Source organism: Macaca mulatta, chromosome 10 (assembly GCF_049350105.2).
Source record: "Macaca mulatta isolate MMU2019108-1 chromosome 10, T2T-MMU8v2.0, whole genome shotgun sequence".
NCBI lineage: Eukaryota > Metazoa > Chordata > Mammalia > Primates > Cercopithecidae > Macaca > Macaca mulatta.
This window is the reverse complement of record NC_133415.1, coordinates 29,314,281-29,335,267: the sequence shown is the minus strand read 5'-3', so window position 1 is coordinate 29,335,267 and position 20,987 is coordinate 29,314,281. Positions and strand designations below refer to the sequence as shown.

The window sequence follows — 20,987 nt, the reverse complement described above, 5'->3', positions numbered from 1 at the left end:
TTGGCCAGTCTGGTCTCGAACTCCCAGCCTCAAATGATCCACCCGACTTGGCCTCCCAAAGTACTGAGATTACAGGCGTGAGCCACCATGCCCAGCCTTTTTTGTTTGTTTGTTCTTTGGTTTGTTAATTTATATTTATTTAGATAGGTATTTTTAGAAAGGGCTGGGGACTCCCTGCGTTGTCCAGGCTGGAGTGCAGTGGCTCTTCACAGGCATGATTCCACTGCTCATCAGCATGGGAGTTTTGACCTCCTTCGTTTCCAATCTTGGCTGTTTCACTCCTTAGGCAAACTGGTGGTTCCCGATTCCTGGGAGGTCACCATATCGATGCCAAACTTAGTATGTAGTGCACTGCAGCCCAGAACTCCTGACTGAAGCCATCCTCCGGCCTCAGCCTTCAGCATGGCTGGGACTACAGGTGCGCGCCGCCACACCCTGTGTGCACACACTTTCCCTGAAGCAGGCTTCCTCCACTGGGAAACAAGTCCTCTAGGGGCAGGTGTGGCCGGAGGCCAGGCCCCCTCTAAGCGTGAAGAGCATGTGATTCCTTACAAGCCCTGCCCCCAGCACTTCTGGACTGCTGAGACACCCAGCTCTGGCCTTGGGCCTCCCCTTGGCTGATGCTGGGGACTGAGTTTTCTGCTCTGAGGTGTGGCTTTCCCGTAGGGGGACCCCTCCCTCTGCCACCCTGTGCTGCAGAACCCCCAAACTCCAAGCCAGAGCTAAGGCTTGAGGAACACACAAGGCACTTACTTTGTTCCAGTTCTTGCTTCCTGGGGCTCTTCCCGCCATGGCCAGAGAGCAGGAGGCTGTATTTTGATATATGCTGCCCCCTCCATCTTTGAAGCCCCCCCCCCGCAATTTCTCCCTGTGTGTGTCAGCAGTTTTAAACCTAGTGGAGGGTGGTGGCTCAGGCTGGGCTCTGCGTCAGGAACCCCCCCGCCCCCACCAACGGTGGCCTGGGCGAGGGCGGGGGGCGTAGAGGCAAGGAAGCTGCAGGAAGGGAGAGTGGTGAGGGGGAAGTGAAGGAAGGGGAAGAGGAAGGGAAAAGCGAGCGAGAGGGGCAAGGAGGAAGAGGAAGCGGGGCGGAAGGGAAGCCCGGACCGCAGACGGCGAAGAAGACAGTGGGGCTGGGGGTTGAGGCAGGAGCAAGGGCATGCCCAAGAGAGGAAACAGGGAGGCGGAAGCATGGAGGAAGGGGCAAGAGGCATCATCAAAAGACATGAGGGGAGCTCAGGGGCCGGGAAGGAGGCACATGGAAGAGTATGGGAAGAAGGAGGAATGGAGAGTCAGGGCTAGGCATTGGGAGGGTGCCAGGCTGAGAAGAGCACAAGGACGAGGGGGTCAGGCTTGGGCCTACATCTCTGGGACAGGGGCGGCCATGGCCGTGGCAGCCAGGGAGGAGGAGGCGGCGGCAGCTCGGGAGTCTGCCGCCTGCCCGGCTGCAGGGTCCACGCTCTGGCGCCTGCCGGAGGTGCTGCTGCTGCTCACCTGCTCTCACCTGGACATGCGGGCCCTCAGCTGCCTGGCCCAGGTGTGCCGCTGGCTACGGCCCTTCACCGGCTGCGACCTGCTCTGGGAGTCTTTGCTGGGCATGATGAGGACATTTGCCACTTTGTGCTGGCCAGCTTGCATATTGTCAGTGCAGGAGGAGATGGGAAGATTGGCGTTGGTAAGATTCACAGCACCTTCACTGTCAAGTACTCGGCTCATGGACAGGAGGTGAACTGTGTGGATTGCAAAGGGGGCATCACTGTGAGTGGCTCCAGGGACGGGATGGCCAAGGTGTGGCCTTTGGCCTCAGGCTGGCTGGAGCAGTGTTTACACACCATCCAGATTGAAGACTGAGTCTGGTCCATTGCTATCAGCCCATTACTCAGCTCTTTTGTGACAGAGACGGCTTGTTGCGGGCACTTCTCACCCCTGAGAGTCTGGGACCTCAACAGTGGGCAGCTGATGACATACTTGGGCAGTGACTTTCTCCCAGGGGCTGGGGTGCTGGATGTCATGTATGAGTCCCCTTTCACACTGCTGTCCTGTGGCTATGACACCTACGTTCGCTACTGGGACCTCTGCACCAGTGTCCGGAAAGGTGTCATGGAGTGGGAGGAGCCCCACAGCAGCACCCTGTACTGTCTGCAGACAGATGGCAACCATTTGCTGGCCACAGGTTCCTCCTACTACAGTGTTGTACGGCTGTGAGACCGGTGCCAAAGGGCCTGCGGCTGCCTGCACACCTTCCCACTGACATCAACCCCCTCCAGCAGCCCTGTGTACTGCCTGCGTCTCACCACCAAGCATCTCTATGCTGCACTGTCTTATGACCTCCACGTCCTGGATTTTCAAAACCCATGACTGTCAGGGCCACCCCTGCCTGTGGGCCAAGGAGACCAGCGAGTCAGGGACCTCTCTTGCCTGGAGGGTGCAGTGATAGCTCCTCCCCACTGCCCCACTGTCCTCCTGGGCCTGTGACCCCGGTGCTCAGGCACCTTACACTAGAGGCTTCTGAATCCTGGGGCTTTGGGACTTACCAGAGATGCAGTCCCTCCCAGGAACCTGTTGGAGAGGCAGGACCTGCTGCTTTAGAGGAATGAGGCTGAACCCGGGCTTTGCGACCCTGTTTGGCCAGAGCAAGGATCTGGCCTGGAGAGGCCCATCCTACATCCCTTGTTAGAGCCACGATAGCCTACGGAGTGAGGTGAGATGCTGCCACCTTCCCAGATGGTTCCTTTCTGCCCCTTCCTGGAAAGAAGGATGAGGCTGCCAGTAGCTGGCTGGCACCAGCCAGACCTCACCCTTGATTAACCTCTCTCGGGGCCAGGGGTTCATTACTGGGGCACCGTGGCCTGGTTTTGCCTTGAAACCAAGAAAGGGCAAAGGGAACCCAGCAGTTCTGAGTGAGTTCTGAGCCAGCCCTGACTCAGTCTGGCTGTTGAGACATGCTACAGTTTTCATTTTTGTAAAAATAAAGCTTGATTGTTCAATTGTTCACAGAAAAAAAAAAAGCAAACACCTAGCGGACGTGACTTGGCCTGCCGCCCTCCTGAGAAACGGAGAATCGTGGTGTTGGGGAAAAAAAACACACATCCAGAGCTCTTCCCCAAATAATATTCGGAAATCACTCAGAGACTTTTTTAAAATTTTAATATCTCAGGAACACTGGAATTTAACTTTGGAAAGTTTCCGCTGGCTTCCCTGGAGGCCTTGAGGTACCTTCATGTGTCAGATGATGCAGCCGGAAGACTCGGGGGAGAGGCTGGGGTTGCAGTGGGAAGTTGTTCCCCAAAACCATGAGCTGAGTACTCATGTGTGTTCAACCTGGGCTGGGTGCTGGGGACTCCCCAAGGACAGATAGGCCCAGTGCCTGCCCTTGTCCCCATGACCAGCTCAGTAGGGTTGGCCCAGCATCGCTCCGTCAGGCTTCCCAGTTGGAAAAGTCTTAGAACCAAAGGAGCTCGCAGTGCCCTGCCCAGCTCCGGTGCCTCTTCCAAGCCCAGAAACTCGTGATCCTCGTCCAGTGGTTCAGAAAGCCAGACTCAAATGCGGCTCCTGCCACCTCCTCCTGTGGGGCTGTGCGGGCTGACTTCCCTGCTCTGGGTTATGTTTCTGGCTGAAGTTTTCACAACTCAAGAGTTTTTATTTTTCTAATTATTTCAAACTTACAGGAGAGCTGTAAGAATGGGGCAAAGAGCTTTAGTATAGCCTTCACCCAGATACACTGATTGTAACTTTTTGCCACATTTGCTTTATCTCTTTCTGTGCATACACAGACGCACATGCACATACACACACACAAGCACAAGATGTTTTGCCCCCTGAATACTTCACTGTATATTTGCTAAGAACAAGGATATTCTCTCCTATAACCCACAGTACAATTTGTCAAATTCAGGAAATTTCACATTCATAAGATACTATTATTTAATATGTAGTTCATATAAATTTCCCCCAAGTTAACAGTTGCATTCTTCACAGCTGTTTTCATTCCCTGATTCAGGCCCCGGTTTAAGATCATGTTATGTACTTGGTTGTCACATCTCTCTAGTCTCCTTCAATCTGTACCAGTTCCTTAGACTTTGCTTGTCTTCCATGACCTTGACTTTTTTTTTTTTTTTTTTTCCTTGAGATAGAGTCTCCCTCTCTATCTCTGTCACCCAAGCTGGAGTGCAGTGGCGCAATCTTGGTTCACTGCAACCTCTGCCTCCTGGGTTCAGGCGATTCTCCTGCCTCAGCCTCCCCAGTAGCTGGGACTACAGGCGTGCACCACCACGCCCAGCTAATTTTTTGTGTGTTTTTAGTAGAGACGAGGTTTCACCATGTTGACCAGGCTGGTCTTGAACTCCTGACCTCAGGTGATCTGCCTGCCTCAGCCTCCCAAAGTGCTGGGATTACAGGTGTGAGCCACTGCACCCTGCCTTTTTTTTTTTTCTTCTTTTGGAGATGGAGTCTCGCTGTATCACCCAGACTGGAGTGCAGTGGTGCGATCTCGGGTCCCTGCAACCTCCACCTCCCAGGTTCACACGATTCTCCTGCCTCAGCCTCCCAAGTGGCCGGGATTATAGGCATCTGCAATTACGCCTGGCCAATTTTGGTATTTTCAGTAGAAACAGGGTATTGCCATGTTGGCCAGGCTGTTCTTGAACTCCTGACCTCAAGTGATCTGCCTGCCTCAGCCTCCCAAAGTGCTAGGATTACAGGCATGAGCTGCCATGCCCAGCCAACCTTGACATTTTTTGAAGGGCACAGACCTGCTCGGGTTTGCCAGTTTCCTCAGGAATAGCTTCACGTTCTGTGTAACAGTACCACAGCAGCGAGGCTGTGTGCTTCTCAGTGCATCAGATCCAGAGGCACGTTTTTGATTAGCGAAAAATGTGGGAAGGAATTGCTTAGAACTTCTCACAAGCCACCTGGAAGATGTGAGCTCCTGGAGCAGGAGGGAGGAAAAGTCTTGAAAGGAGTCCTCCTCCCAAGACCCCCGAGACCCTGCTCAGCTGTCAGCTCTTCTGAGAGGCTGTCCTGGTCCTGACCACATTCTTGAAAGCAGCCTCGTCGCTCTCAGCCCCTGTCCCGCTTGTAACCATCTGCCATTACATTCCTTGTGTGTGTTCATGCATGTGTTTATAAGCGCTCTCCTGTTAGAACACCAGCTTTGGAGGGCAGCGCTGTGTCTGAATTGTTTACCACTGTGGTGACAAGGCCTAAAGCAGGCCCTTAATTTGACTGGGAGGCACTCAGTGACTTGCAGAGGAGGGAAAGAAGGAAGAGCTCTGGGCCTCATCACTGCACGGATGAGGAAGAACCTAGAATTGGAGGACGCAAGGACTCCTCCGGGTGGTCAGCATGGCAGGGGCCTGGCAGGTGTCTTCCGGCTGCTACCCTTTCCTCATACACTCTAAGCCCCTTCTTGCAGCCCCTGTAGGGAGCAGGGCCAGAATATCAGACAGTGCCAAGGGTGCCTGGTTTATCCAGCATCTGGGATTGTCATCTGTAGAAACATAAAATTCAATATAGATGCAAATGCACATGGAAATAAAATTTAGGTTTGACACAAAACAAATGCCAGGAGCCGTGAATGCCTTGGGCTTCCAGCTTGCAGTCAACTACAGTGGGAGTCTCCAACCCTAACCAGTGTGTCCCCTGGGTCTGCCCTTACACTCCCCAGGCCTGGGTTTGCTGGTTTTTCCCTCGCTGCCCATAAAGGTGTTGTGGGGCCCAGAGATGGAGGTGTCTGCCGCACTCACACACAAGGCAAATTGTTGCTGAATTGAGTGCATGTCTGAGCAGTGAGGAGCGCTCTTATTGCCATTGGTTTAATAAAGAACAAACAGAACACCTCTCGCCTTACAGCCAGTCTCCCCCTGCCAGGTGTGCAGCATGACACCTGAGCACCCTCACCAGGCCCAGGATGGGCTCGTGTCTGTGCAGCAGGAGGCTCTCCTCTGCAAAAGCAGCCGGACTTGGCATTTCTTATGTGTCTGAAGGGACTGGACATGGCGTGGAACACCATGGGTGGGATGGGGGGTGACCTCCGTGTCCAGGGTACACTCCTGCAGCCAGAATGAGAAGGTGCTGCGTGCAGACACTTGTCCAGATTCACTGACAATCTTGAACTTCAGCTGCCGCTCATAGCACCATTTCAGCGAATGGGGTGGGAGGAATAAGTAGCTCTGGAAGGGAACTGTTACCTGCCTGGTGCTGTGAGTCACTTCTCAGCATGTCATTTTGGGAGCGGGAAGTGTGCTGGGTGCGTGGGGAGGGGAGCAGGTGGGAGGGAGCAGCATGGAAGCGCCGAGGCCTCTGCAGCCTGTGAGCCGTCTGCTGCCCCTGGAGTTTCTGCAGAGCTGTGCACAGGAGCCTGCTCTTCCGAAAGGCGGGGGAGCAGCAGCACCTGTCCCACTCTCTCTTCCTTCCTCCCCCTCAGGCCAGCCAGCTGGGTGTGTACCGGGCCTTTGTGGACAACTACGGAGTTGCCATGGAAATGGCTGAGAAGTGCTGTCAGGCCAATGCTCAGTTTGCAGAAATCTCTGAGGTAATGCCTTGATGCTCTTCAGACAGGTGCACCGCTGACTCCCACCTGTACCCTCCACCTCCCCAGGAGAACAGAGTGCACCAGGTCAAGATCTGGTCGTGAACCACAGGTGTTTCCAGATTCTGTTGGGTTCATTGCGTCAGCCCTATGCTGGGGATGCTGTTGTGCCCAGACAGAAGGAGCAGCCCACAGGGTGTCCGGCCTCCCCAGGGGCGAGGGCCTGATTCTGGGGGTTGGCCGGGTTCCAGGGACACTGCACTGTCTGTCTGCAGTGAGGGGTGTCTGTAGTTCTGCCCGTTAACAGCTCTCACCACAGGAGTCCTGAGGCTGACTTTGTACCTGGCACTGGAGGCAAGCCTGGAGGTGTCCCACTTTTCCTTTTCTAGCCTGCCAGACCTTGAGAGCATTGAGGAAGCATTGAGGGGCTAATGCCATGGGGCGAGGGCTCATGTCACCTGTGCTTTGTAGACCCACATGCAGGAGCAAAGCGACAGGTTGGAGCTGTACTACCCCAGGCCCTGGGTCTGAGAGGCTGCTGACTCCCTGCCTGCATTTAGCCCCAGGAAGCTGAAACCTCAAAGCATACAGTGTTAGCACCCAGGGCCTCGAAAGACTCATTCAGAAACAGAGACCATGAATGGGCCGTTCAGGCAGAACCCAGCCCCACCCCTGGGTCTGCACTCTCCAGACTGGGGTTCTTCCTGCCCTTCCCCAGCCTGTCTGCCTGGTGGCCACTCGGCAACGTTTTCCTCTTCAGGGTCCCTTGCTTCTTCATGAGCCCCCCATCTCGCTGTAGCTTTGCCTTCTGGCTTGGCTTTTCCCCACCCAGCAAGCGTTCTGAGGAGAAAGCCCTCCAGGTGAGAACCGCAGGGTTAGAAAGAGACATGCGCACTAGAAATAGGGAGTGAATGCGGTCACCCTTGCTGGGACACACCCTCAGCTGTCACCCCTAGGCTTTGTTCCTGAGGCTTTGTGCCGTCTTATTGTTTATTGCAGGATGGAGCATCACGGGCTTCGCTCTGATGTCTCCGGTGGTGACAGTACCTGCCGCGCTGTTCCTCCAGAGTCTGTGGGGCACCCTGCTCCGCCAGGTGCTGCTGGTAACAGGCTCTGCATGCATCTGGGGCTGCAGCTCCCTCCCCACTGCCAGACTCCCTCTGGACCATTCAATCTATTCTCTTTTCCTTTTTCTTTTTTTTTTTTTTTTTTGAGACGGAGTCTCGCTCTGTCACCCAGGCTGGAGTGCAGTGGCCGGATCTCGGCTCACTGCAAGCTCCGCCTCCCAGGTTCACGCCATTCTCCTGCCTCAGCCTCCCGAGTAGCTGGGACTATAGGCGCCCGCCACCTCGCCCGGCTAGTTTTTTGTATTTTTTAGTAGAGACGGGGTTTCACCGTGTTAGCCAGGATGGTCTCGATCTCCTGACCTCGTGATCCGCCCGTCTCGGCCTCCCAAAGTGCTGGGATTACAGGCGTGACTCTTTTCCTTTTTCATTAAACTAGCAACCCTCCTCCCCAACAGCTGGAATGATGGCACCGAATTTCAAGTGACCCTGACAAATCAGGGACCTGATTTTTTAAGAGCAGGTTACAGTTAGGTGGACAAGTTTAAGTTCACCTGGACAGGTTTCTGCAGAGGAGGGAGGAAACACCATGGGACGCCACCTGGGGATCAGGTGGTCCCACCAACCATGCACCGGTGGATTCTGAGCTGTGGCTGAAATGCGGGGAGTGGGATGGGGCTCAGGACCAGCTGCAAACCGACCCACCGTGAAGGTTTGTGGCACCTGCACCGTCAGGGCGACTTGCACTTTGGTTCTCGGTGTTTCAAAAAAGACCCAGAAGAATTGGAGCCACCCAAAGACAGCAGAGTCAAACTCAAGGAAGAGAAAGCAGCAAGCCCTGTGGAGGTGTGGGGGGTCAGTGCTCAGGCATGGGAGTTCGAGGATCACCCTCAAGTACGGGAAGGAGTGGAGTAGTGTCCATCTTCTCCTGGGACAGTCCTGAGAGATGGGCAGCATTATTAGATCTGGTTCCATGGAACACCAGCTCTCCAGACAGTGGGTAATAGGAATTACATGAAAAGGGCTTTGGGAGTCAGGCCAGTTTGGGAAATACAGGGTTAAACCAAACTCATAAGTTTTCTTGAGGCAGGTGTTCCTGGAGCTCCTAGATAACTCCCAAGCATAGCACTGTCCACGGATACGTGGGCCGCCTCCCAGGCTCGTGTGAGCCCAGCGCCTGGTTTTTGCAGTCTTTTGTGTGGCTCTCCCACCCCCTCACACCCTTTGGGAACTGCTGAGTCAGATGTACAGAGGAAAAATCACTGCGAGGGCTGTTAAACTCTCAGGAAAGGTACCAAAGTGCATGGCAGCGTTAGGCCCCAGTGAGCTGGAAAACACTGGCTTTTGGTCTTGAGATGTTTCCTGCAGCACAAGAGGTTGGCAGAGCAACCTCAGAACCTCTTCCGTCTCTGCTGTTTATGCTTTTGTTCAGAAGCTTAGTACCAGAAATTAATCTCAGCTCCTTCCCAGAGGATTTTAGGCACACAGGATCTTTTATTCTACATTTCTCTAGTGATGCTTTCAACGCAGTTGTATCAAAACAGCCTAGGCTGTTCACTTACAAGCCCTGCTTTTGCCCTGGGAATCTTAGCACCTCATTTTTTAGTAAGTACACTTGCAAATCCGGAGGGGGCAGGTGGAGTTATAATCCAGTGTCAGTCTGCAGTGGTGGGCCTGCCCTGGCCGTCTCCAAATATGAGTGCTCTTCTGAACCACCAGCCCCCTGCATGCTGTCTAATTGCCCCCAAGAAAACAGTGACGTGTGTTTAGGAGCGTGCTCCTGTTGGCCTCCATTTACAGGATTCTCTGTGTCAGAGGATCTCAGCCAGGCATGATCTTGTTCACAAGGGACACTTGGCAATGCCTGGAGACATTTTTGGATGTCACAACAGCAGGAAGGCAGGCATGCTCCTGTACCTATAGGTAGAGGCCAGGGCAGCTGCTCAGCACCCTATGGTGCCCAGGAAAGCTGCTTAGAGAATTTGTAGCCCAAAATGTCAACGGTGCCCTGGCAGAGAAGCCTTGTCCCAGGTAGACCGCAGCATCCAGGGCATCCTGCGTGCTCGGCTTGCTCGTGTGTCCCTGCACACCCTGTGATTTCAGTCTCGGCTCAGAATGCGCCTGGGGTTCGTTGCAGTGAGGAGGGAAAGCTGAAACTGCTGCCAAAGGGGGAACGTTCTGCATCAAAGCTGCTCTGTCATCTGTGCGAACATGTGCTTTTCTCTCTGCAGAACCTGAGAGCCAGAAGCAACAAAGATGCCAAGGATCCAACGACCAAGAACTCCCTAGAAAGTGAGTTCTGCATGCTGAGGTCTCTGTGTGCCCTTGTCAGGGAGGCTGCTGCTGGCAGAGGGGGCGTCGTGGAAAAGCAGACACAGTGCCCAGTTGGGTCACCCCTTGGCGCCTTCCCTGTTCTGCTCTTCAAATAGAGTGGGGATGAGGAAAGAACAATTCAGGGAGGGCAGGGAAGGATACCATCAGTACCAGTTCTCCACCAAGGTGCTGCTTAAATTGACTTAAATGTCATCATGTTGACCCCAGTGGCCTTGTAAGGAGGATTTTTTTTTTTTTTTTTTTTTAAGGCAGAGTTTCGGTTCACTGCAACCTCCGCCTCCTGGGTTCAAGTGATCCTCCTGCTTCAGCCTCCCAAGTAGCTGGGATTACAGGCACACACCACCACGGCCAGCTAATTTTTGTATTTTTAATAGAGATGAGGTTTCCCCCATATTGGTCAGGTTGGTCTTGAACTCCTGACCTCAAGTGCCTTGGCCTCCCAAAGTGCTGGGATTACAGGCGTGAGCTGCCGCACCCGGCTGTAAAGAGGATTTTATTTTGTTTTTGCCGATGACAAGTTTAGTCATAAAGTAATCTGTACAGAACACAGGCTCTACGTGGCTGGGCAGGGATTGAGTCCAGAGTTGCTGGGAAAGTGGTATCAGGAATTATCAGTCACTTCTTACTTTAGTTGTGAGGGTGTTGTGAATAGTTACACTTGCAGAGAACAGCAGGCCCTGGAGCTTTTTGCCCCAAACCTCAGTTTCCCCATCTGCAAAATGAAAATAGCGATGTGTGCCTTATGCTGGTTGTGGGAGGCGTGTCTCAGAACACACGTAAGCATCCGTGCCTGGGATTGGCCACGCTCACTGTCATCATGGAGAAGCACAGGTGGCTGAGGCTGGCCAGGGCTCCTGCCATGCCAGGGAGCTGCTCCCACTGCAGTGGGGCTCACGTGCCTCTGGATTTCGGGTATCCTCGGGCAGGCAGGTCGCCAGGGAACCTGTCAAACCAAGAGTTGTGTCGGCATCTGAGTAGGTTTCTGCCTGTCTCAGAGTCAGGCGTCTGAAATGTCTCGGGATTGATGGTAAGAGCAGCTAAGCGGTTTGTTCAGCTTACCCTCTGGGCCAGGGAGCAGGTCTCCCTCCAGAATTGGGGCCCTCCCCAGCCCAACCTTGCCAGGGTGGGCTCCCTGACCTCAGGCTAGAGGAGTGGCAGTGCTGAGCCTTTTTAGCTGTTGTCACCTTGTCACCGAGCCAGCCGTGCAGGCTTTGGTCTGACAGCTGCTCTGGAATCTGCATGCAGTAAATGTCCTGGACTTAAAGCGTTCCAGGTGGGTGCTCTAGCCTTGCCCTGGTCACTGCGCACAGGGGAGATGGGGCCTGTGGAGGGTGGGGCAGCCCCCTCCCCACTCACCCTTGCACCGAGGGTGGTCAGGCAGCTGGTGTGCTTCTCCATGTGCAGTCTCTCTCACCACCCCTCTCTCTCCACAGCTCTACTCTACAAGCCTGTGGACCGTGTGACAAGGAGCACGCTGGTCCTCCATGTGAGTCACAGCGCCCCTCCAGACTGGGACCAAAACTGCCCTCTCAGACACACACAGCAACAATGTTCTGAGACCTTTTTTGGTTGTCATTGCTGCAGCCAAGGGGGTGCTACTGGCCTCTAATGGGTAGAGGCCTGGGATGGTGTTGGACATTCTGTAATGCAAATGACAGCTCTCTCTTGCCCCTCAACAAAGAATTACTCCACGCAAAATGTCAGCAGTGCTGAGGTTGAGAAACCCTGCCCTAGATCCAAGAGGAGCCCCTCTTGGCCGTGTGCATGCAGCGTGGGTTTGCTGGAACACATCTAGGACCTGCTTCCAGAACGGTGCTCACACAAGCTCTGTCCACAAAGCCCAGGCCCATGTGAGAGAGGCAGTGGTGACACTGAGGGAGCTGGTGCTCTGGGCTCCGTCTGCATTTTGTGTCTGCACTTTGCACACAGTGGCAGGTGTCAGTGCTCCTCTGTGTCTAACTCGAATCTTTCTTCCTGGGGCAGGACTTGCTGAAGCATACTCCTGCCAGCCACCCCGACCACCCCTTGCTGCAGGATGCCCTCCGCATCTCACAGAACTTCCTGTCCAGCATCAACGAGGAGATCACACCCCGACGGCAGTCCATGACGGTGAAGAAGGGAGAGGTGAGCGTGGCAGGGGATGGCTTGGGTCCGCCCAGCCTGCTGAGCTGGGGGCATGCAGGGTACCCTCGATCTGAGGCCTGGAGCCCCTCCTGGTCCTCAGCAGACCTTGCCTTTTGGGATTGGTGAGTTTGGCAGCACACTCAGTCCCGTGTGGAAGGTGTCTGGGTGCAGTTGCAGGGGTGACCCCACATGCACCATACTCTCCAGGCAGCAGCCATCACCATGCCTCACTCAGCCACCTCTTTTCTTTTCTGTCATTGTGGGTTATGTCCAGGGACCCCTTTTTTTAATCCCCCACACTCTTGCCAGCTCAGGCTCCCCAGCCAAGGAGACCTGTGCGAAGGAGGTGAGTAGGAGGATGGCATTTTGTCTGCCTGGAATCCTCCTACTTCCTCCTGAGTGCTTTCATTAAAAAACAGTTAACGTCGGGTTTAAGGATTAGAAAGGGGGATTCGTGGTTTGTGTCTGTGATGTGAGACTGGATGAAGCACTTCATGTCTTCCTCTGGGAAGACTCTCCTTCCCGTTCCCCCTGTCACTGACGTATTCTGTGTGCACGTCATCGATGAGCAGGGATGGCCTGTGCCCGTGCCGCTCTGAGCCTTCCTGGGCGGGGCCTGGCACATAGTGAGGCTGTTTCATTCCCAGGCAGGTAGCAGCTACTGAGAATGGCCGAGGCGTGCAAGCTGGGGAGCCGGTGTCCAGGGGGAGCAGCTTTTGTCAGAAGTAGCGCTGAGGTGAGGGGAGCTGACCCATGGCGTCAGGGGTCTCATGCAGGGACAGGAGCTGTCTGGCCCAGGCAGGACACAGAATGGGCATGAACCTGACTGTAGTTGCCTCTGAGAACCACCTCATGGCTGGGCACCATGGCTTATGCCTGTAATCCCAGCACTTTGGGAGGCCTAGGCAGGTGGATCATGAGATCAAGAATTCGAGGCCGGGCGCGGTGGCTCACGCCTGTAATCCCAGCACTTTGGGAGGCCGAGGCGGGCGGATCACAAGGTCAGGAGATCGAGACCACGGTGAAACCCCGTCTCTACTAAAAATGCAAAAAATTAGCCGGGCGCGGTTGTGGGCGCCTGTAGTCCCAGCTACTCGGGAGGCTGAGGCAGGAGAATGGCGTGAACCCGGGAGGCGGAGCTTGCAGTGAGCCGAGATCGCGCCACTGCACTCCAGCCTGGGTGACAGAGCGAGACTCCGTCTCAAAAAAAAAAAAAAAAAGAATTCGAGATCAGGCTGGCCAACATGGTGAAACCCCGTCTCTACTAAAAATACAAAAATTAGCCAGGCACAGTGGCAGGTGCCTGTAATCCCAGCTGCTCGAGAGGCTGAGGCAGGTGAATCGCTTGAATCCAGGAGGCGGAGTTTGCAACGAGCCGAGATCTCACCACTGCACTCTAGCCTGGGTGACAGAGTGAAACTCCATCTCAAAAAAAAAAAAAAAAAAAAGACCGTCTCCTACTCTTTCTTCTTGTTCGTGTGCCATGTGGTTGGCAGTGTGCCAAGGACACAGGCCCTGTCCTCAGGGCCCCCATAGGGTGGACCTGCCCAGCACATGGGGCTTGCTCCTCCTGCCCTGGGCCATCAGGCAGGCAGCTGTCAGCCCCCTCTGCCGCACACCACTTTGGGAATGGTACTCTGAGTACCCAGAGTCTAATCAGAGTTGACCTGGAGTGAGGGACTTGGTCAAGTTTCTCCTGGTGGGCCTGGCCCAGGAAGGGCATGGAGGAGGAAGGAGCTGTCCGCTCCATTCCACCCTCCAGCTTGTCCAAGCCCTGGAGCTGGGCAGACTCAGGGTCCCATGCCAGCATCATGAGGACCGACCCACTGGGTGGCCTAGAGCTTCTCCCAGCTGGGCCTATTCCTTGTCTTTGCAGCAGGATGGGAACATGACCCCACCTCATTAGGCACCTGGGCTCCCAAATGGGTATGATTTAGTGGCAGTCCTGGCCATCCATGTTGACTCCTTGGCAATCTCAGCCCTTTGAAGGCGGAAGTGGGTCCGTGGCACCTCCCAGGGCAGGCGTTGAGCAGTGCAGTTGTTCCCCAGCTGATCATCCCGTGGCTGGGACCTGGGAGTGGTGGGGGATCAGATCTTGCTTCTTGGAGCAACAACCGGGCCCTGCCCCTGGTTCTCTTCCCTGGCTCAGGGCCACAGAAGGAGAGAAAACCTGTGACAAACCTGTGGGCAGTCCACACAGATCTAAGTGGATGTTGGGTTTGCTTCTCCTAAGCCTCCGTGTGCTGGGTGGGTTCCTGCCAGGCTCGCCCTACCCTCCTGAGACCCCTGCTCTTTCTTTTCTACCGACTGTTCTCTTATGAGCGCTCTGACCTCCTGGGAGGTGGCCGTGGGCGTCCTTTTTCCCATGGCTTCCCCTGTGCCAAGTCTGCTCCCTGCAACTCCAGCTGCCATTTAGCATCCCTAGAGAAAAGGAAGGGCCTTCTCAGCGCTCGGATCATTGGAATCCACTGCTTTGGGGAACTGAGAAAAATGCCATGTTGCCTAGAAGTTGGCACCCAGGCCCTCGTTCCTGCATCCGTCACCATGGGGACTGACTTCCATGCTTACCCATGGCCACATCTCAGGACCACCAAGGAGGAAGTGTAATTTAAAAAGGGCTGGGTGCGGCTGGGCACAGTGGCTCACCTCTGTAATCCCAGTGCTTTGGGATGCTGAGGCAGGTGGATCACAAGGTTCGGAGTTCGAGACCATCCAGACTAACACGGTTAAAACCCCATCTCTACTAAAAATACAAAAAAATTAGCTGGGCGTGGTGGTGGGCACCTGCAGTCCCAGCTGCTCGGGAGGCTGAGGAAGGAGAATCTCATGAACCTGGGAGGCAGAGGTTGCAGTGAGCCAAGATCGTGCCACTGCACTCCAGCCTGGGCAACAGAGCGAGACTCTGTCTCAAAAAAAAAGAAGGGCTGGGCGCTTCACAAAGGCAAGGGCCTGGATCTGCATCCTCCCCAGCACCTCACCCTGGTGGAGGGGCATTTGCTCATAGAGGAGGGGTCACCTCGGTGCCTCAACTGCAAAGCAAGATGGAGGACTAATGACTCTAGAAAAGTCACTGTGAGTCTGACCAGCACCCCTTCATTCAGAGCTTTCTATCCGAGGCATGTTAAGGGAGGTGGCTTGATGGTGGCTAAGCCAAGATGATAGACAGATGCCTGTGCTGTGCCCCAGCCCCTGCCATTCCTGGGGCAGATGCTGCTAATCAGTTGGGCACTCCAAGCCTGGACATGCTGCTCAGTATCCTCTGGCACTGCCCAATGGGTTTGCAGTCCTTGATGCAGAAAGAAAGATGCCGGATGGGCGAAGCCCCGTTAGGTTCCGCTCTCCCTCACTGCTAACAGTGTACTGATTTGGGGACACCCTTTTGCTTCCCTGGGTGCCCGGGCTCTCTGAGGGCAATGATGCAGGGTCCGTGGCCCCTCCACTGGGTGTTGAGACTGAAAAGGTTTCACAGCCTGAGAGGGACTTTATGAAAGTGAGGGGTGGTGACCTGCCTGCATGCCGCCATCTGTGTTGGAGGTGACGGGCAAGCTCCCCTGACGTCACTAGCCAGGAAAGGGGGGCAGGAGCTCCAGGCTACTTCCTCTTAGAATTTGCAGCCGGGGTGGGGCCTGAGCTTTTCTCTTCTGCCCATCTCTTAGTTTGGTACATGCCATGGAGTGTCAAGTTCTCAAAGGGAGAAAGGAACCGTGCTTCTGAGATCTCATGACAACTCTGGGGTCAGAGATGATCTCCCTTTTACAGATGAGGAAACTGCGACTCAGAGAGGTTGAGTGTCTTGCCCACAGTCACACAGCCACTAAGTAGCTAAGCCAGGATGCGAGTGAGGCCACAGGCCCCCTGGTCACCTGTCTGCCCCTCGGGTGTGTTACTCTGGTTCCCTTACTCCTCTGTGAGCCAATAGGACGTTTCCACCCATCCTCTTGGTGCCTGCACTACCTGGAGGTAGGAAAGAGGAGGAGATGTCCCTTTCAGCTCTGCACACTACCCCATTCCCTGCTGCTGCTGCTGCTGCTGCTGCTGGGAGTGCGTCAAGGGGTTGGGGCTGTTTCTGGCTTCCCTGGCATTTGATGTCAAGAGGAAAGCTGCCTCTGTCGGCCTGGGTGTTTCGAGGTTCTCTTGCAGTAACTACTGGGCCTCCTGGGAGGTGGCCCATTGCTACCTGCTGAGCCTGGGCAAGTCTGGCATTGAGGAGAGGCCCAGATGTGAGCTCTGTGCAGGGTCAGCCACCCCAGCCCCAGACCCTCACTGTGGCTCCTGTAATCTCATGGCCCTTTTCAGCCACATCGCACGGCTCCAGAGCTGTGTTTTTTGGGGAAGAGTGACTTTGGGCTGCATTCCAGGTGGCTCCCTGATGCTGAATGGTGGCCAGCAGGTGCTCCAGCTTCCCAGCATCCTGGCCCAAGCACACCTGGGGGCCATGAGCCACAGGTGCTGCCAGGAGAATGCCCTCCTTAGCCTCCCCAAAATAACAGGATCAGAGGATCCCACAGGCACAGTTTCTTTCCAGGCCTGGGTTCTGAGGGCTGGTGGGTGGCGCTCATTTGTTTAGCTGAATTAACTTCACAGTTAGATAACCGATCCCCACTACTGGGTGACTTCCCACGTGGTTGCCTGTCTGTCTCCTCAGAGCCTTGGCACCATGTGCTGCTCAGCACCCCCTCGGCTTGGGCTCCGCAGCATAGTGGATGATCCAGTTTGGCTGTTTTGTTTCCCAAGAGCCAGCCAGGCAATGACCTCCAATACCCTTTCTCTGCCTGGGATCCCAGAGGCCCCTCTTGTAGGAAGAACACCGGCAGCAGTCCAAACGGGAGCTGCAGGAAGGCCCTAGAGCAGGGAAGTACCACCAGTGCAGGCTTGAGGCTGAGATGGTGAGGCTCGGGCAGAGGAGAACCAAGGTCTTTCAGTTGATGATTAAGGAGTTGGAGAGCAGGCTGGGCATGGTGGCTCACACCTGTAATCCCAGCACTTCGGGAGGCCAGAGCGGGTGGATCACTTGAGGTTAGGAGTTCGAGACCAGTCTGGCCAACATGGTGAAACCCTGTCTCCACTAAAAATGCAAAAATTAGCTGGGCGTGGTGGCATGTGCCTATAATCCCAGCTACTCGGGAGGCTGAGATAGGAGAATTGCTTGAACCTGTGAGGTGGAGGTGGCCATGAGCCAAGATCACGCCATTGCACTCTGTACTCCAGCCTGGGCAACAGAGTGAAATTCCGTCTCAAAAAAAAAAAAGAGTTGGAAAACTGTTGGAGAAGCCAGAACCTCTTGGCAAAGTTTGCAGGGGTGCTACGGAGAGGGAGGTGCCCACCCCAGAGGTGAAGACGGGATGGGTGGGGTTCTCAGCTCCACTGGACACCAAACAGAAGCTGTAATGGCAAGGCTAGTGCCTATGTCGAGAGCTAGGCCTTTCTGGGCCCTTCATAAACATTGGCAAACAAAGCTTGGGTTCTCGACTTGTCTGGGCCAAGTTCTAATTCCTTCCAGGAGCGTGGGCACGTTGCTTACCTCTGAGCTGTTTCTTCTCCAGGCAGTGGTGAAGCTGGAGCCTGCTGCATGGGAGGGTTCTGTGGAGTGAGATGAGATGTTTTACGTCATGCTCTTTTCACACCTTCTTGGCACCCAGAAAGAGCTCAGCAAATACTAGCTGCTACCAGCCACCCTGACTGTGGCTATCAGCCAGCATTGTTCTTCCCAGGCCCCGCCCTATCCTCCACCTGGCATAGGGTTTCTCAGGGCATAGGAAACTTTCTGGGCCAGATTGGCCATGGGAGGCTTTCCTGGGGACCAGAGAGTCTGCAGGGAGGGCAAGTCAAGAGCAAGTGAGAGGGAGGGAAGGATGAGCAGGACCCTTGACCTCGTTCTCGGCTGCAGTGTGTATTGGCCTGCCTGGTGACCCTCGTTGCTCCTGGTCCCACTGCCGAACCTCTGGAGTCTGCCACATCTCTGCATAGACAGGGCCACTGACAGGCAGTGGCAGCCAGTTCAGTGGCACTCAGCCAGGTCTCCAGGGGTGTGCACTTTGCTCTGGGGGCAGGGTAGTGGGGGCTGAGGCCACTGGCTGCCTTCAGGGCCCCCCCCCACCAGCCAGCAGCTGACAGCTCCACCTTGGTCTTCACTTGGGCCGTCTTCCTTCTCCACTTTCTCAGCTGCTGCGTGGGCATCTTTGGCAACTTTTCCTTGTCCCACCAGTCAAGGCCCTGCTGATTTGTTGATGATCAAACTGCAGTTCTTGTACCTGGGGAAGATTTCCAGCATCTCCATGGAGCCGTGGTCTCTGATTGCTGGAGCATGTCGTGGTCGGTTCAGGCTGCTGTAACAAAGCACTGTCTGCTGGGAGGCCCACACATAGGCCTTTACCTCTCACAGTTCTGGAGGCTGGAGATCCAGGGCCAGGGTGCCAGCAGGGTCAGGTTCTGGTGAGGGCAGTAAGAAGCACGGCTGCCATCCCCCTGTATCCTCACATGGCCTTCCTGGGAGTGGACATGGAGAGAGAAAAGGACCTGTCTTTCTTCTTATGGGGACACTCACCCCATCCTGTGGGTTCGTCTGTACCTACTCACCTTGCAAAGGCCCCACCTCCAGATACCAGCCCGTTGGAGTTAGGGCCTCAGCATGAATTCTGAGGGGGACAGAAACTTTCAGTCTTAACAGTGTGCTTCTTCCGGACTGGCCTTCCTGAAGGCCAGTGACAGTGAAGATGCAGGCTGTCCTGGCCGCCCTTGCTTTCTGGGGGCTCCTGTGGGGATGATGATTTTAGTTGTTCACGGAGACAGGTGGTGTTTCTTCCAGCTGGTGTTTCCCACCTGGGATGTTGGGGGGCTCCCCAAGGGGAGTGTTGTCCTGCCAGCTGGGGCCTGCTGTCCCACTGCCCTGCCCTGCCCCGCAGCACACACGGGGACCCACGCCCACACGGGGTTACTTGCACCAGGACACACACAGGCCTGACACGCACAGGGACTTGCCCTTGCCTGGAAATACACTCACATAGAAACATGGAGACACACACAGTGAGACACACGGGCACTCACCTATCCAGGCCACAGGCCTGTGTGGGGTTCCATGCATGAGGACACGCTCAGGCGGTCACACTCACACGAGAATGAACACACCCAGAGACATGGAGATGCACAAAGGGACACACAGAGACGCAGACACAGAACACATAGGATCTTCCCCTGTGCCCTTCTCACACACAGGCTCCCACAGCGCCAGCAAGCCAGCTCTCCAAAGTGTGGTGCTGTCCCTGTCCTGGGCCGTTGAGGTCCTGGCCCTCTCTGTCCCACAGCTCCAGCTGGGAGTGTTTGCCCTAGGTGAGATGCTGAGCATTGGGGACAGTGGTTTCTAGCCACGTGGCCTTATGCCAGCTTTGAGATGCAGTCAGGATTGTGACCCCGGCCCACCCTTGCCGTGTGCCCTGGAGGATGACTCGGGTGGGCTATGTGGGAAGCCTGTGCTGATTTCAAGGCCAACTGTCCTGTATTCCAGGCCGGGGACCAAGTTGCTGAGCGCTTCTGAGAGGGACATCTCCTGGGCAGGGAGTGACATACGCCACACCATGTGGGCCTGCCAGCTATGCGCTGGTGCTGTGTGGGCTGGGAGGGCAGGGGCCAGGTGAGAGGGACTGCAGAGCAGGGCCTAAGATGCTGTGACATGCTGGGGTGCCTGTGGCTTTCGGGCTTCTCTCAGATAAGAGTTGCACAGATGGGTGGGGGTTTGGGGAGGCTGTGGCAGCATCAAAAGAGTAGCCCAGAACCAGCTGAGTCCACTGTCCGAGCCTCCCAGGCCTGCAGCTCGCATCCCAGTGGGACCACATCCTCCCCACAGTCAAGCCTGTGTCCTCTCAATGTGGCATGCTGGCATGTGGGTGCTACAGGCACCCAGTGTGACACTCACTGGCCTTGCCGAAGGCCGAGGGTGCCCCAGAGGTGAGTTGTGGGGAGCCTCTGCTGGAGAGGGAGCTGCATTTCTGGCCCGCAGGCAGAGTGAGCTGGGTCTGCGGCTTCTGAGCTGAGCATGGGGTGCCCTCTGCTGGTGATGGCGAGAAGCTCAGTGCCTTTGTATGGAGAAGCCTGCCATCCAGCCCCGCCACTGCCCCCAGAGGGAAGGCGCCTGAGACCCCTCCTCCTTGGCCAGGAGGCTGTTTGCTGTGTCCCTGCCAAGAGGGACCTCAGTGTCCTGGGACCCTACCCAGACCTGGTCCCCGCCGCAGACGCAGCAGTTTGGGTTACCTGGCTTCAGCGCTCCAGCTCTACATGATGTTTCTCCAGGTGCACATGCAGTTTCTTGCTTCCCGTGGGTGCTGTCACCAGGCGGCAGGCGGGGTATGGGTGAGTGCCGATGAGTCATGGCCTTGGCACGCCGGCAGTCTTCCTACCCTTCCACTTATGGGCACCAGCGGCCCCTGCGTAAGTCATTGGTTCCCCCTCACAAGAGCCAGCTGGCTGTCGTGAGCCAAGCTGCTTATGATGGTGACATGAAGCCTCCACCCCGAGAGTGTCGGAGGCCTGGCCCAGGCTGTACTTGCCAGTGGGGAGCTCTGCTGCCTCCGGCCCCAGAATCGGGGAAGTTCAGAGAGACAGAGGCTCCCGGAGAAGAACCTCAGGCTGCAGCTGACAGCAGGGCGAGGCCCCTGGTCTGACTCTAGGACCAGCCTGGCTCCCTGAGAGTACAGGGCCTCCTCACTTCTCGAGGTGGGGACAGGTGCACCGCCTGCGGGGAGACACTGGGTTTTCACACCCTCTGTTGTATGTGCCTCCCCTGCAGACGCTTCTGGCTCTCAGTGCAGGGCAGGGGTCGTCCTCCCAGTGAGCCTTCCGAGACCAGGTGGGCTGGGTGCCCACTAAACACTTGGTCTCTCTCCCACGAGGTTGTGGGCTCCTGAGGGTAGAGGCCTGTGAATGTTGCCCCTCGCTTTCTGCGCCGC

General features: G+C 55.7%; 1 protein-coding gene, 1 long non-coding RNA gene and 1 pseudogene across 13 annotated transcripts in view; 2 read left to right on the top strand and 1 right to left on the bottom strand.

Annotated features, from left to right (window-relative positions):
• The window catches only part of BCR (BCR activator of RhoGEF and GTPase), a 136,985-nt gene that overhangs the window by 82,979 nt on the left and 33,019 nt on the right, over positions 1 to 20,987 (top strand). For 10 of the 11 annotated variants that reach the window (XM_077950565.1, XM_077950569.1, XM_077950566.1 and 7 more), the window contains 4 exons: positions 6,422 to 6,529; positions 9,822 to 9,882; positions 11,358 to 11,410; positions 11,908 to 12,048. In XM_077950565.1, the coding sequence (XP_077806691.1) occupies positions 6,422 to 6,529; positions 9,822 to 9,882; positions 11,358 to 11,410; positions 11,908 to 12,048 (363 nt within the window). The remainder of the gene's footprint in view (positions 1 to 6,421; positions 6,530 to 9,821; positions 9,883 to 11,357; positions 11,411 to 11,907; positions 12,049 to 20,987) is intronic. The other variant, XM_077950564.1, reaches the window with a different exon arrangement.
• On the top strand, positions 96 to 2,478 carry LOC107000589 (F-box/WD repeat-containing protein 4 pseudogene; annotated as a pseudogene). The gene has a single exon (XR_013399502.1). The product of XR_013399502.1 is annotated as an F-box/WD repeat-containing protein 4 pseudogene (transcript).
• On the bottom strand, positions 10,731 to 20,375 carry LOC144331905 (uncharacterized). The gene is made up of 3 exons (XR_013399505.1): positions 20,293 to 20,375; positions 17,570 to 17,628; positions 10,731 to 10,867 (listed from the first exon to the last, which is right to left on the bottom strand). It is a non-coding gene; the product is annotated as an uncharacterized LOC144331905 (long non-coding RNA).